Source organism: Camellia sinensis, chromosome 10 (genome assembly GCF_055761805.1).
Source record: "Camellia sinensis isolate YWXY chromosome 10, ASM5576180v1, whole genome shotgun sequence".
Taxonomy (NCBI): Eukaryota; Viridiplantae; Streptophyta; class Magnoliopsida; order Ericales; family Theaceae; genus Camellia; species Camellia sinensis.
The window spans coordinates 162,251,597-162,265,788 of NC_138970.1; the positions used below are offsets into that span (position 1 = coordinate 162,251,597).

The window sequence follows — 14,192 nt, forward strand, 5'->3', positions numbered from 1 at the left end:
AGACTCTAGCTGTAGAGATACAAGTTTTCATCCACCTCACCCATTTCTCTCCAGAACCAAAGTTAGTCAACATTGAATACAAGAACTCTCAGTTTACTGAATCATACGCCTTCTCAAAATCCAGTTTAAGAATGATGCCTTGTTTTTTTGATCTCTTCCACCAATCTACCATTTCATTAGCAATTAGCACCCAATCCAGGATACACATTCCAGTCAAAAAGGTTGTTTGCACTTCACTAATAATATTTGAAAGCACCTTTCTCAATCTTCTAGATAAGACCTTGGCAACAATTTTGTATACTGAACTTACCAAACTAATAGGCCTATAATCACTCAGACCCAAGGGATTATCTTTTTGGGAATTAGAGTAATAAATGAACTGTTCACTCCTCAAGCCAACTTACCATTAGAATGGAATTCATGCATAAGCTGCACTACCTCCATTTTCATTATATTCCAGCATTTTTGGATGCAAGATAAATTAAACCCATCAGGCCCGGACCTTTATTACCATCACAATCATTGACTGCTTCCCCAATTTCCTCCTCTGAAAACTCTTCCTCTAACAATTCTAATTCTACAGGACTAATTGAGACAAATGCACCTGACAGTTTTGGCCTAATCTTCCAATCATTAGAAAACAGTTGGCTGAAATATCTCACCACTACTTGTTTCATAACACTTGGTTGATCATAGATGACATCATTTTCTTTTACAGAATCCAGCAAATTTTTCCTCTGCCTGCTACTAGCCAAGATATGAAAGAACCTTGTATTTTTGTCCCCATTGGCTGCCCATGTCAGTCTAGATTTTTGATGCCATAGCCACTCATTCTTTTTGTTTAGCTCCCAAACTAGCCTTCTAACCTCCCTTCTCCTTTTGACCTCATGTTCCTGCAGGTTCCTACCTTCAGCCTTAATATCCCAGTCATGAAGTTCCGCCTCAACATGTTTCAATTGCTCATCAATGTTTCCAAAAACTTCACAATTCCACCTTCCAAGATGTACTCTGAGATTCCCCAGCTTTTTCAATATCATGTAACCAGCCCAACCACTGATCTGATTATTCTCCCGAGATTTCCTCACTTCAGATTTAAATTTAGGATGCAAGCAACAAGCATTTATGAATCTAAATGACCTTGGTCCCCAATCCATCTCATCTTCCATTAACAATATAGAGTAGTGGTCAGACATACTTCTAGGTAGCCCCCACTACTTAAATGAGAACTTTTCCTACCAGCTATGGTTAATTTGGAATCTATCAATCCTGCTCCACCTATCCGCAACCAAAGCATTTGACCATGTAGAGGTTATGCCTATCATTGGGATGTCTAACAACTCTAAATTATCAATCAAATCATTGAAATCCTTCATTCCTCTATCCCTCCTCAAACACCCTTTCCTTTCACTCATAACCCTAACTTTATTAAAATCACCACCTACAAACCAAGGACTTACAAAAGTATATTTAAGCTTCAGTAAAGATACCCATAGATGGCTTCTTTTCAGTACTTCATTTGAAGTCCATCTCCTCCCATGGCTATAATGACTTAACAAAATTTTCATCAACACTGCACCTCTTTGTTTCTTGTAATCAATATTTCTATCCCTAACTAAATTCTTTATTTTTCTCCTCTTTTCAGGCCTTCTTAGACCTCTAACATTCCAAGATAATAACTTCATAAGGAAACTTCTGACATACACCAAACCTCCTAATAACAACCAAATTAGCTTAGGAAGCTGCACCTATGCCTTTCATTCTTTCAAGATCCTTTTCTTCTAGCTCAATTATTTTGTTTACCACCTTCTCCTCCTTGCCTTCACAATTCAGCCCTAAAATTTTCCCAACTTGAACTGTAGCTTGTGCTTCATTCAACAACTTCCTCATTTTCCTTGAATCTGTACTCTGAGAAACTGATAATGAGATTGCAGCAGCTGTTGCTTGAAATATAGCTCCTTTTTGAAGAGAATTGCTGAACAGTACAACCTTGTTTTTCAGTTACTTTCAGTTTAACTTTCCCCTATTCTTCATTTCAACTCCTTCTCTCATGCTTCGATTGATGGCTTTTTCACTGGTCTTCCCCCGTGTTGCTGCAATGCCCCTATTGTTACTCCCTGTTAGGCCGGTGGAATACCTAATGGACTTATCTGAGTTTGTTCTGCACAATCACTAAGGTTGGAAGCCTCAATGATAGGCCCATTTGTCAAGTCCCCAAGTTGTGATTTATTTAAAACTACCTCTAAATTTATATTGGGTCTTATATTTTTTGGCCCACTAATACACCTAATGAACCCAGTGGAACATATCTGACTTGTAACAATTTGAATTTCATTTGCCACCTCTTTTCTTAGGCTATCCACCTATTGCAGACCTACCTCCATATAGTCAACTCCATGATTTGGATTTCCCACATCACATCCATACTATTTGATGGCTGATACAGACTCCTATTTATTGCTTCATTCCTTCTCCTCTGTATCTGTGTCTACCATGTCCTGCTTTTTGCTTACAACATCATCTTTCCTTGACATTTCCTCCTTCCTTGCATTTGCATTCTCATTATCCTCATCTCCATTGTCATTTTTTGATATTTGATCAATTTGTTGCTAAGTTTTGGAGGCAACCTCCTCACTCCCCTAGCTTTGTTGTTGACAAACACATAAAGTGACAAATGCTGATAAATCTTCACACACACAAATTGGGAAAAACTTACCATGGCATTCAACATTAATCAATGTATATATGAACTCAAACCCCTTCGTAACAATTCTTACCTTACCATACTGGAAGGAATTGTGATTAAGAATGTTGTCATCCAACTGAACAACTTCCCCCCATAGTTTACCAATATCTGTGAAAGTGTGGACACTCACCCACACAAGAAATCCACACACACCTTTTGTGATCGATATACAGCCTTTTCTCCCAATCAATTATGGATTCACACCAATGAAAAATCCATTCTTCAACAGATAGTCTTGCTTCCTTCGCACATTGCACTGATTTAAATGTTAGTAAAGCTAACTTTCCACCTCCATCTCACTCTTATCTCCTTCATTTCTTTTCTTTCAAACTTCTTCTTAAAATCATTGATTGAAAGAAAGTTCTTCAACTTCACAATCAGACTTTCATATGGCCAACCATTTCCTGACTCATAAGTCTTAACAACTACTTTCATCTTCTCCTGAAGGCCTCCATTTTGAACAATTTTAGCATAAGATCTTCCTATAGCCTCCATTTTTTGATGTGCCGAGTTTCTTTGTTGGTATTGTCTCATCATCTCGCATCCTCTACTTCTTATTGTGTGCTAGTTTTGCACTCCCTTATCATACTCTTTTTTCTGCAGTGCAAAATTCCTTTGTTGGTACTGCCCCATCGTTTGACCTCCTAAGTTCTCACTGTGGGTTGTTTCTGATCCCCTTTTCTGTATTCTGCATTCTTTACCTTCAGAGCTTTATTGTCACACCATATACCATCAGCCTTTTGCACCGCCATGTCTACTACAACCTTGCAGTCATACCTTACAAATCCGAGATGGGAGCTCGTTACTTGTCTTCTTTTTCCTGGAATGAAGACGTCCTTAACTATTCCAAACTTACTGAATGAAGTGAACAACATTTTTTGGATCCATAGAGTCAGGTATCTCATCTACAAAGATGGTAAACAACCCATCTGCATCCTTAGATCAGCTGCTTTGATTGCCCACTCTTCCTACTCGTCTTCTTCTAAGCACTGGACTCCACCCTCCTCTCTCCATTTTTTCAATTCTATTTGCCATCTATTTGTAATTACTTTTTTTTCCTTCACTTACTTATAACAAGTGATGTTTTAAGAGAATGGTTCATCGTATAAACACCTCTTATTCAACAAAATTGACTGAATTTAAAAGATTACTAAAATAAGATGACATTATAAATGGACTTAATGCTTTAATTGACAACCACTTACATATTTATATAGCAAAATAAATAAAATAAAATATTCCCAGAGAATGAACATTTTGTAACTAAAGACCTTTCAAAAACCTTATGACACGGAAAAAATTATTTGGTGTCCTGTGCGCACTACGTAATCATGTCACAAATCAATGATAAAATGTCACGTTCCCATGTTATCTTTCCAATCATGAACATGAAGTGTGAATCTATAGACACCCCATTTTTGACCGCCCTTAAGACTTGGGCGCCACTGATTGCTTACTTGATGGTGAAGGTTATGTTGTGCAAAGGTTCGATTTCTTCGGCAAGAGGAGCTCCAAATCCCAACCTCAAACCCCAGTTTTGGACCAAAGCCTTTTGACCAAAATGATTTTTAGGCCTCAAAACCCTCTCTTTTAAAATATTTTTGAAAAAAGTTTCTACGATGTTCCGAGATTCGCATTTCGTTAAATATTGCGCTTTTCGGTAAACCGAGCAAGGACGAAGTGGAAATAGATGAAAGAGAGGTGAACTCTATGAAAAATCTTTCAAAACATCTTATTTAGGGGTTTGGGGTTGAAGAAAAAATGAGAGGGAAGAAAACTAGCTGAGAAGAAGCTAGGCATGAATCCGCGTAGGATCGAAACTAAGCAGTCTTCACTAAAACAAACATATCTTCTTGCACACTTGGAATTTTAATGTGAGGCTGCCACCATTGGAAATAAGACGTTCGGGGCTTTAGTTTAGACTAAAAATGACCTACAAATGAGTCCAAATGATGGAGATATGCCCATTTGAAGTTGGACCTGGAGAGCAGATTTTTTCTACCAGCCACTGGTGAAGTGTACCGGCCATGGATAATGCAGTGCCTGCCATTGATGGTCCTTGCCGGCCACAAATGAACCTTTCTAGCCACCAATGATGCCCTGCCAGCCATTGGTGTCAAAAATCAGATTTTTTGCAGATTTTTACCTCCAGCTGTTTCCAGATTGCTCCAGTTGTCCTTGAATGGATATTTTTGACCAAAGCTCATGGTTTTCTATATATAGAGGCCATTCTCTATTGTTTTCAAGGTTAGAACATTTTAGGAGTGAAATATTTTGGGAGTCTCTCTCTCTAGAATTCTCTCTCTCTCTACATTTCTTTCTCTTTTGAACCTTTGTGCATACAAGTAGAGATCCACTTCTCCTTTGACCAAAGTTGGTTATCTTTGGGCTGAGATTCCTTGGGACCTTCTTTGAGCTTTAGAATGTGATTTTAGCTTGATTTGGTGCCTCATTTGTGCCTAAAGTGTGCTTGGCTTCAAGAGGTATAACATTTACCCTTTAAGTTTGTCTTTCATACTTGTTTTTGCCATCTTTTTGTACTGTCTTTTGGCCTGGTTTTCAACTACAAAAACCTCTGTTTTTTAGGCTTAAAAATGACGATTTGAGGCTATTTTGAGTTTGGGGGTGGTCCACACTTCTTGTCTCTTTGCTTGTTAAGCTTTTGTGCCATCTTTTCATCACTTTCAAATCAAACTCTTTTGGCCTTTTAACCACTGAAATTCAGAAGTTTTTCAGTGGTAAAAACTTTGTTTTGAGGTCCAAAATTGGAGAGGTTAGCCTCCCCTCGTTGTGTCTAGCTTTCATGCCTAGTGAGCTTCATATGTTAGCATGCTTTTGTAGCTTAACTTAGCTTATTTCTAACATGTTTTTGCCTCTAATTTGGGTTGCTTTAGCTCTGTTTTGGGCTATTTGTGTTGTATGAGTAGTCTTTTGCATGATTGTAGTGTAACCCTACGTATTAGCTTATTATCCTAGCTAGTTTTGTCTTCATTCCAGCATGTCTTTCAATTGATTTGGGCAATAAAAAATTTGTGTTTTGGGGCTGAAGCTTAGGTCCTAAGGCCATTAAAGGTTAAGGGGTTGATAGCCTTTCTTTGTAGCTTTGTTTTGGAGGCCTTTGCCCTTGTGTTTCCCACCCTTGCATTATTTTTTTCAGAGCTTTTAAACACTATTTTTCAGAGCTATTTCAATGGCTAAAAACATGTTTTGAAGTCCAAAATTTGAGGGGTTAGCCTCCCCTCATTGTGTCTTGCTTACTAGTCTAGCATGCTTCATGTTTTAGCCTATTATTCCAGCTTGTGTTAGCTTAATTTCAGAATGTTTTAAGCTATATTTTGGACTGTTTTACCTCTGTTTTGGGCTGGTTGTTGCTTTTGAGCCTTGTATGGCACAGGTGTAGTGTTAATTCCTTCACTAGCTTAGCGTTTTAAGGCTTTAACCATCATTTGTGTGTCTTGGTTGCATGTTTTAATGCTTTTTCATGCCTAATTCCGGCACCTAAATATCTGCAACGTCCCTCATTTCTTCACTTTTTCATTTGGTTTGAGGGTTGGTTAACCTTCGAGTTGTGTTTAAGCTTGAGATCAAGGTTTGTACTTAATGGTTTTAATCCTCTGTTCGGGGTTTCTACTAACCAAAGGCATGACCTCTCTCTTACCTTAAGCCATCCCTTGGTTGACACCTTTTTCATTAGAGGACACTCACCTTGGACTTAATCGATTAAAGAATTAATCGGTAATGTAAAATGAGTAAACAAAAGTGATAAGTAAAACTTGAGCAAGATAATCATATTGTGTTTCATTGCATGTGTTCGAATTGGACGTTAAGTCGAACACAAGGCAAATGGGACGTTTCATACTTAAAAGTGATGAAATGTGTCATTTTCCTTGGTCTCCATCACCCTTGATCATGCATGGTAGGGTGGCAGTCCTTTGAGTCTTATTTGTGCATTTATTGAAATTGTACAACTTGGATATTTGGCCATCATGCAACGGAATTGCGTGATTGGTGGTTTTGGATCCAAGAGTGCCACTCCTTTGAGGTTTTGAAATGATAAGGAGGGGTACAGTACAAACATACCCCTTGGAAAAACCTTTATTTTGCTCTATTTGTGCTCTGTTGTAGTGTGGTGACCCAGAGCATCAGTGGCCAGCAGTGCCTCATCAGTGGCCAGAAATGCCTCATTTCTGGTCGGCAAGGCATCCTTTTGGCCGGCAGGGGGCCGGTAGCAGCCTCATATGGCCGGCAGGCGATTGATGTGATCCTCAGCAGAGATTTGGTATGTTGGAGCAGAAAGTTTCGGGAGTATGGTCAACCCTGCAAACAGAGCCTCTCAAGAGCAAAACCGGAGGGCTTTTCGGTGCGAAAACCGAGTGCATGCATCCTTCACTTCCCGAAGCAGAGCTGAGGCATTATAGTTTAAATATTTTGCATGCTTAGTTTATGTACATTTGTGTTGTAATTTAATTAATTAGTTTCTAATTAGTTAAAGTGCTGTAGTAATTAGTAATTAGTTTGCTAGTTATTCATTTGATTTGTAATAATTAGTCTAATTAGTTTAATTAGATTAGTTAGCCTAGCTTAGCTTAGATTAGCTTATCTCTTATTTATTCGGACCTTCCTTCGCGAGGGTACAATGTTGTAATAAGTGTGTGTGAGTGTGTACATGTCTTCCAACCCCGCGTCTTTCTCCCTTTTATTTAATAGTTTTCGATGATTAGATTAGGGTCATATTTTGATCAGCATACCTTATGCTTGCATGTTTGCATCCATTCATTTTTCTTGCATGCACCGAGGCTCGGCGCATCATTCAAAACTACATCGTCATTTCAATAATTCTTTGAATACGTGCTTAATAGCATGTTTTTCAAATCGAATCATATGTCATATTAGTAGCCGAGCCTATTAACTGCATTGTTGCATGTATTGCATTAGGCATTTTTGTATAGTTAGGATCATTTATTTTTCTAACTAGCTTTTATTTTGGCTGAAAGTACTCGGTGAGTTTTATGCTTTAGCATACTTGCATGAGTGTGATTGCCATGTTGTCATGTTTCGCATGCTCGCCATGAGGCTATGTGCTTATTTGCTTAACTGCATGAATGCCTGTAGATAAAGGCTTGTTGTTTGAATTGGAACAATTCAACAAATATATGTTTTAAGCCCACTTTGTTGTGGCAAAATCATATTTTAAGCCCACTATGTTTGGTGGCAAATCCGCACTTTTAAGCCCACTTGAGGGTGTCAAATTCAAACTATTTTCGCAAAACAAATATGAGTTGAATTGTTCTAAGTCTTGCGACTAGTCTATACTTGCTTGTGCGCGTCACATAATAAAGCTAGCAAATAATCAGAATAAGAACACAATATTTATAAAACATCATATCATGATTAATAGAGGTCGATCTTTGATCGGGCGAACGGTGGTGCTCATTTCAGGACCTTCTCCTCTCGTACCCAAGTTCTCGAGCCGAAGCAACTTTGGTGATGACGGACACGTGGCCTTTGGCACGAGTTAAGATTTCCTAAATTTTTCCAAAAATAAAATATTTAGATGGCGACTCTGTATATGGCAAAGCAGTCTAATTTTGGCGCTATTTGATTTAAAATCGATTTTCCAAAAAGGTTTGCCGAATTTGGACTCTTTGATGATTATCAGTTTCACATTGCACTTGTGAGGCTAGATTCAGAACTGCGGGAGTCCGAACTGTGAGGCCTTCTTTTTAAACCCTTTCTGAAAGGAGAGGATGCGAAAAAAGGCGAGCCCACAGAATCCTACTATTTTCATAAATTACAATTGTTTTGAAGTACCACCCAGGCATGTTAATGGGGAATGGAATAAATTAATAGTCCATGACATGGCCTTCTCAAGAAACTTAAAAAGTTTAAATTGAGCAGCCGGGGGCCTTTCAAGAACCATAGATATGGGTTAAAAGTGTAATTTATCCAAAATAATAAATAGAGATTCTTGGAGAGGTTCCATGACCAAGCTAATTCGCTTGCACCAGTTTTTATGATCATTCTTCATATATAATCGTAGGGAAGAAATGAACAAGCAGAGACCGAGAAGTACAAGTGCCAACATAAATCAAAGGAAAAATTACAGTCATTGTATATATTTTGTCATTTGTGTCATTTTAATTCATTGTATATATTTTGTCGTTTGTGTAATTCATGTAATGTTAATTAACTCGATTTTTAACCTTAATTTTAGATTTGTATCAATTTAATTTAATTGATAATACTAATTAGGATTTTTTAAACAAAATAGTTATTGAGTTTGTTGAGATTAATTTATTAAGTTGAACAAGTTTAAAAAATTTTCTGTGCATTATTCATCAAAAAAATAACAATTGTAATTAATTAGACTAGATTGCAACAGAATTAAAAATTTAAGACCAAAATCAAGTCAATTAAAAAAGTAGAGACCAAAATAAAATAAGAATCAAAATATTAGGACCACCAATGTAATTTGCTAGATCAAATTTACGTATGAATAAGAGGCCAATTTGTAAACCAATTCAAAAATAATTTATATTACGAGCCTTTAAATTATATTACATAAATAAATAAATAAATCTCTTCTGCACATGGGACCAAGCTACCAGACTACCAGTTGCATAGAGACAATTATTTTCTAGAAACTTACTTGTAAGTCTTAATAAATACATTTATTATCTAATAAATTTTATGACAATTAATAATATTTTTATCAAACATAATTAAAAAAATCACTAATTATTAATTTTTAGCGACAATTTTTAAATTTTATCATATAAAATGTCACTAATTATAAGTTTTAGCAACAATTTACAAAAATCGTCACAAAAAAAAGGTTGCTGATTTTTAACTTTCAACAACTGTTTGAAAATTTCATCACCAAAAAAAAAAAAAAAAAAAAAAAAAAAAAAAAATACCAATTATAAGTTTTAGTGACAATTTATAAAAATCGTTACAAAAAACCCATTAATTGTCAAAATTTTAGCAATATATGTAAAAAATCGTTATAAAAAATTATTTTTAAGGGCACTTTTAGTCTAATTTATTTTTAATAGAACTTAATGATAATTAAATCCAACTATTATAACCTATTAATAATTTACCTTTAGTTCCATGCCTTGCGAACGCAACAAAATTCAACCTCAGAATCAACAATATTTCTCAAGATTGACTTATTTTCAGCATATAGTATTCACACTCGTTTTCAGAAACACTAATGATTATCACATCTCAATAAGTGTCTATAAAGAAATTTAAAAATATGTAAAAAGTTTTTAAAAAATTATAAAATTCTTTGAAAAATATATAAATATATTGATTTTTTTTAAAAAAATATGTTCCTCTTCCTATTACAGTTCATTGTAATTTTTTTTTTTTTTTTTTTTTTGGTTTTGATAACTCAATATCTGACTTATTGATTCGACTAATCCGAAAACAACAATGATAGAAATCCCCTTTTTTGGTAACCCCCACAATCCCTAAAGTGATCCACATCACTCATATGTAGGCTTCACACATACATGAGTGGTGTAGATCACTTTGTGAGTTGTGAGGATCCCCAAAAAAGGAGGTCTCACTCATTTTCCATCCGAAAATCACACGTTTTAATGTCAAAAATAAAGCCTCCCTACTGTAAATTTTGAAAAATTCACAATCTCAAGAACCAAACTTTAATAATAATATGTCGTCGTTTGGCATGTCATGTTTTTTGATTTTTTGATTATTTTAGTCACAAAAAGATAAAATAGGTTTTTTAACTCAATACGACAAAACATCACATTTAATCCATAATCATTTCATTTTTTTCTCACAAAAGTCAAAAAAATCAAAAAATATATCCCGAATGAGACTTTTTAGCACCAAACTAAAATAGTCAAAAAAAACTAAAAAGTCAACCCATATCCAAACGAACCCAAATTATGTCAAAATTTTCTAAACATTAAATGCAAACATGTATAGATTGGCTTCATTTTTTCAGGCAAAGCAAAGCCCAAAGCCACCATTGCTTCCTATCTATAAGTACACAACTCAAAAAACAATGAAAAGGAAAAAGAAAAAGAAAATATGCAGAAGACTGCTCAAGATAGTTTTCTTGGTCATCCTTGTGGTTACTGTACCTGGTTACTATCTTTTCATATCTATTCAAATAATCCTTATGTATACACTTTAATAATATGTTAAAAAACACATTGATTAATTATTGAATTTTTATGTCAAAGGTGTTAGTAGCCGAAGCAAGAGTGCCGGAGGGATGTTCTGCTTCAAATGACTGTGATGGCTTATGTGGAGGGAGCGGCGACTGTGTCAATGGCATCTGCACATTCATAGGGATGCAGAAACAGCGTGTCGTCGAAGCCATCCCCAATTTAAGTTGTTCCAACGACAGAGACTGTCAAATGCGTTGTTCACCTGTTTGCTACTCCAAAATATGTGTTGAGGGAATGTGCCAATGTGTGTGTATTGATTGAGAAGAGTATGGATGATAAATTATTGTGGAACAAAAATAAAGTTAATTGAGAAAAAGTTCAATCATATGGGTTATATGTTATTTGGTCTAAGGTTTTATATTTTTTAGTGATAAAAATATGGATTGAAAAGTCCTTAGTGCCAAAAATGTTGCTGGTGATGATGAGGTGATAGATATGTGATGTATATACATGTAAATAAAATTTAAACAGATAAGTGACATGTGTATAAATAAATGATATTTTGAACAAATAAGTATATTTTGTCCTTTTGGACACAATATCATTTTGATCCGGGAAGAAAATTCAGAATTGAACCTAAAGTGTCCATAAAAATATTGCTTGTAGTTATATCTTTTTCTGCCTTACAATGACAAACTTATTTGTAATTGTACACGTGTAAACTAAAATTGAATAATTTTTACACATAAATTCAAGCTAAATAAAAATCAAGGGAATATGTTTAAAGGTTTTTTGCCTGAATGAAAAGGACTTTTTAAAAGTGAAAATAAGAACCAATTAAAGAGTATAAGTATGCAATAACAAAAGAATAAGACAAATGTAATTGATCACTAAACTTCTTCAATTACAATGAGAGAATTTGAAGTTACGTCACATTGACTCCTACTTCAGTAAATTTTTTTTTTAATTTTTAATTTTTAATTTTTTTTTAATGTGGTACTCCTATGAAATGGTAGGACAAGGCAGTAATGAAAAGATAAAGAAATATGCTTTGATGTGGTTTGGTCCGGGATTTTTATTTTTGGTTGAACTGTTATTTATAGATGTAACAATACATTGTTGAAGATTGGCCCAGATTTTCAACGATGACTGCTGATTGAAGAAAAAAAATGAAGAAGTTGGACATTTGCAGCCGAGCTACTCATGGTAGAGTGGCTAATCTTGTTGGTTGTTGGTGGTTGCCTTCAATGAAGTCTGCAGCTTGGCTCTTCCATTACATCTATAAATGCGTAGTGAATGGAAAGAGTTTTGTGTGGTGAGTTGAAGAAAGAATACAAAGCAGAGAAAGAGAATTATAGAGTATGTAATTCTTTATTCCAAATATAGTGAAATCTGCTGCCCATGGACGTAGGCGATTTGCCGAACCACGTAAATCTTTATGTGTTCTTGCTTGTGTGTGATTATTTTCTACCTCCTAGGCACAACAAATTGGTATCAAAGCATTGTTGTGCGAAAAACAGAGCAATTTAAACTAAAAATTTTGAAGTTGTCAAAATCAAGTTTTCAGCCTACTAGGACAACCGCCTCGACGAGAGGAGTTCAGACCCAAAAAGACCAATCCACGAGGACACTTCACGTGCCCTCATATGCTTGCCGAAGTTTTGCCGGAGACTAATCGGAAAGTTTAGTCCGGCAAAGAAGCAGAGGTTGAAGAAGTCAACCTGTCCTAAAGGCTATAAGTACTCATTTGTGCACAAACACAACACAAGTTAACACTTGGTAGAGTGGTTAGAGCTTTGGATCCGAGCCTTGAGGTCAAGGGTTCAAAACCCACTACAAACAAATTTTCAAATTGTTTTTGGAAGTTGCCATGTCAGCGGCACGTACTGCCACATGTGAAGCCACGTCATCAATAGCTCAACCGCCACGCCAGCGCCACGTCATCACACGTGTCCGACACGTCAGCACATCCGCCACGTCATCATCCCAGTCAGCCAAAAATCCTAAAATTGTAGGGAGGCCCTTGAAAGTTTGGTAAATTACATTTTAGTCCCTAATCTCGCTAAAATTGTAATTTAATCCCTAAAACTTCTCTAAATTGCAGTAAGGTCCCTAGAGTTTTGGAAAATTGTAATTTGGACCCTAGATTTGAAGAAATTTCATTGAGTGAGGTGGAGAAAGTGCTTTCCTAGCTAAATCAATCGTTTTGGGCACAATCACGGATTCCATTTTTTGAGATTCGGGCCCAAATTTCAGTGAAGTTTCGGGAGCTTAGAATTTGTCGTGTTCTGGGTATTTTAAGCGTTCTTTATTGTTTGTGGTAGAGATTATTGAGCAGTCTCAATAGAAGAATCTACAGAGACGAGATCAACCGAGTCCGCAAGTAACCCAGCAACTACAAGCAACTCTAGGCTTTGGACCACGGTGTCCCATACTAAGTTCGAGGTAGAAAAGTTTGATGGAAGCAGCAACTTCGGCATGTGGATATGAAAAGTTGTAGATATGCTTCTCCAGATGAACCTGCATTTTACTCTGGGAGACAAACTGTAATAACCCTCACCACTGATTGCTACTAACCCTACTGATTACTGCTAAACTAAGACTGATTATGATAATTGACTGAATTAACTGAAATCACTAAACTGATTGATTGATTGTACTAGTTTGAATGCATATCTATCTGTTGACTGTTGAACTATCTATTCATGTTTTTTTGCTTTAAACTGCAAATTGAAGGCCTTATCGGCGGCCGAATCTAAAATTGATTAGTGATATGTGTTAATCATAATTTATGTGATTTTATGGTATATTTATTTGAAATGCGATTTGGTATGGTTAAATTAGATCAAATATTGATAAAATGCACCACTTGGACTTATTTACTATATTGCCACTTAGTGGCCTATTAAATGGAACATTTGGAGCCTTTGATACACATCATTCTTGTTCATCTTAGAGAGGGGCCAAACCGTAGGAGATAAGTGAGAGAGGGAGAACTTGGCTTCAATTGAGAATTGGCTAGAGAACTTGAAGAAATTGTAGAGGATTTGTGCAAATTGAGTTTCTACACTTCAATACAAGACTTAAGGTAGAGTAATTACCTTCTTGATTGTGTATTTGAATTGATTCTTGCATGGTTCATGAGCCTCTAGTGATTTAAGCCTAGAATTGGTCCTTATATGTTGAATTGAAGCTCATTCCATGCATGCATGCTTATATCCTAGCATTTTGAGGTTGACTACATGGAATTTGGTACATGCATGTTCATATTATTGGTATACTCCATGATTTCATCATTTTTG

General features: G+C 35.9%; 1 protein-coding gene across 1 annotated transcript; it reads right to left on the minus strand.

Annotated features, from left to right (window-relative positions):
* Positions 1-449: 449 nt before the first annotated feature.
* LOC114267000 (uncharacterized) lies at positions 450-1,193 on the minus strand. Its single transcript, XM_082890571.1, has one exon. It carries the CDS (start codon positions 1,191-1,193, stop codon positions 450-452), a length of 744 nt encoding a protein of 247 aa, XP_082746697.1.
* Between the last annotated feature and the right edge of the window lie 12,999 nt (positions 1,194-14,192).

Excerpts from the sequence above, each read along its gene's own strand:
- LOC114267000 (XM_082890571.1), bottom strand. The coding sequence starts at position 1,193 with ATGTCTGACCACTACTCTATATTGTTAATGGAAGATGAGATGGATTGG.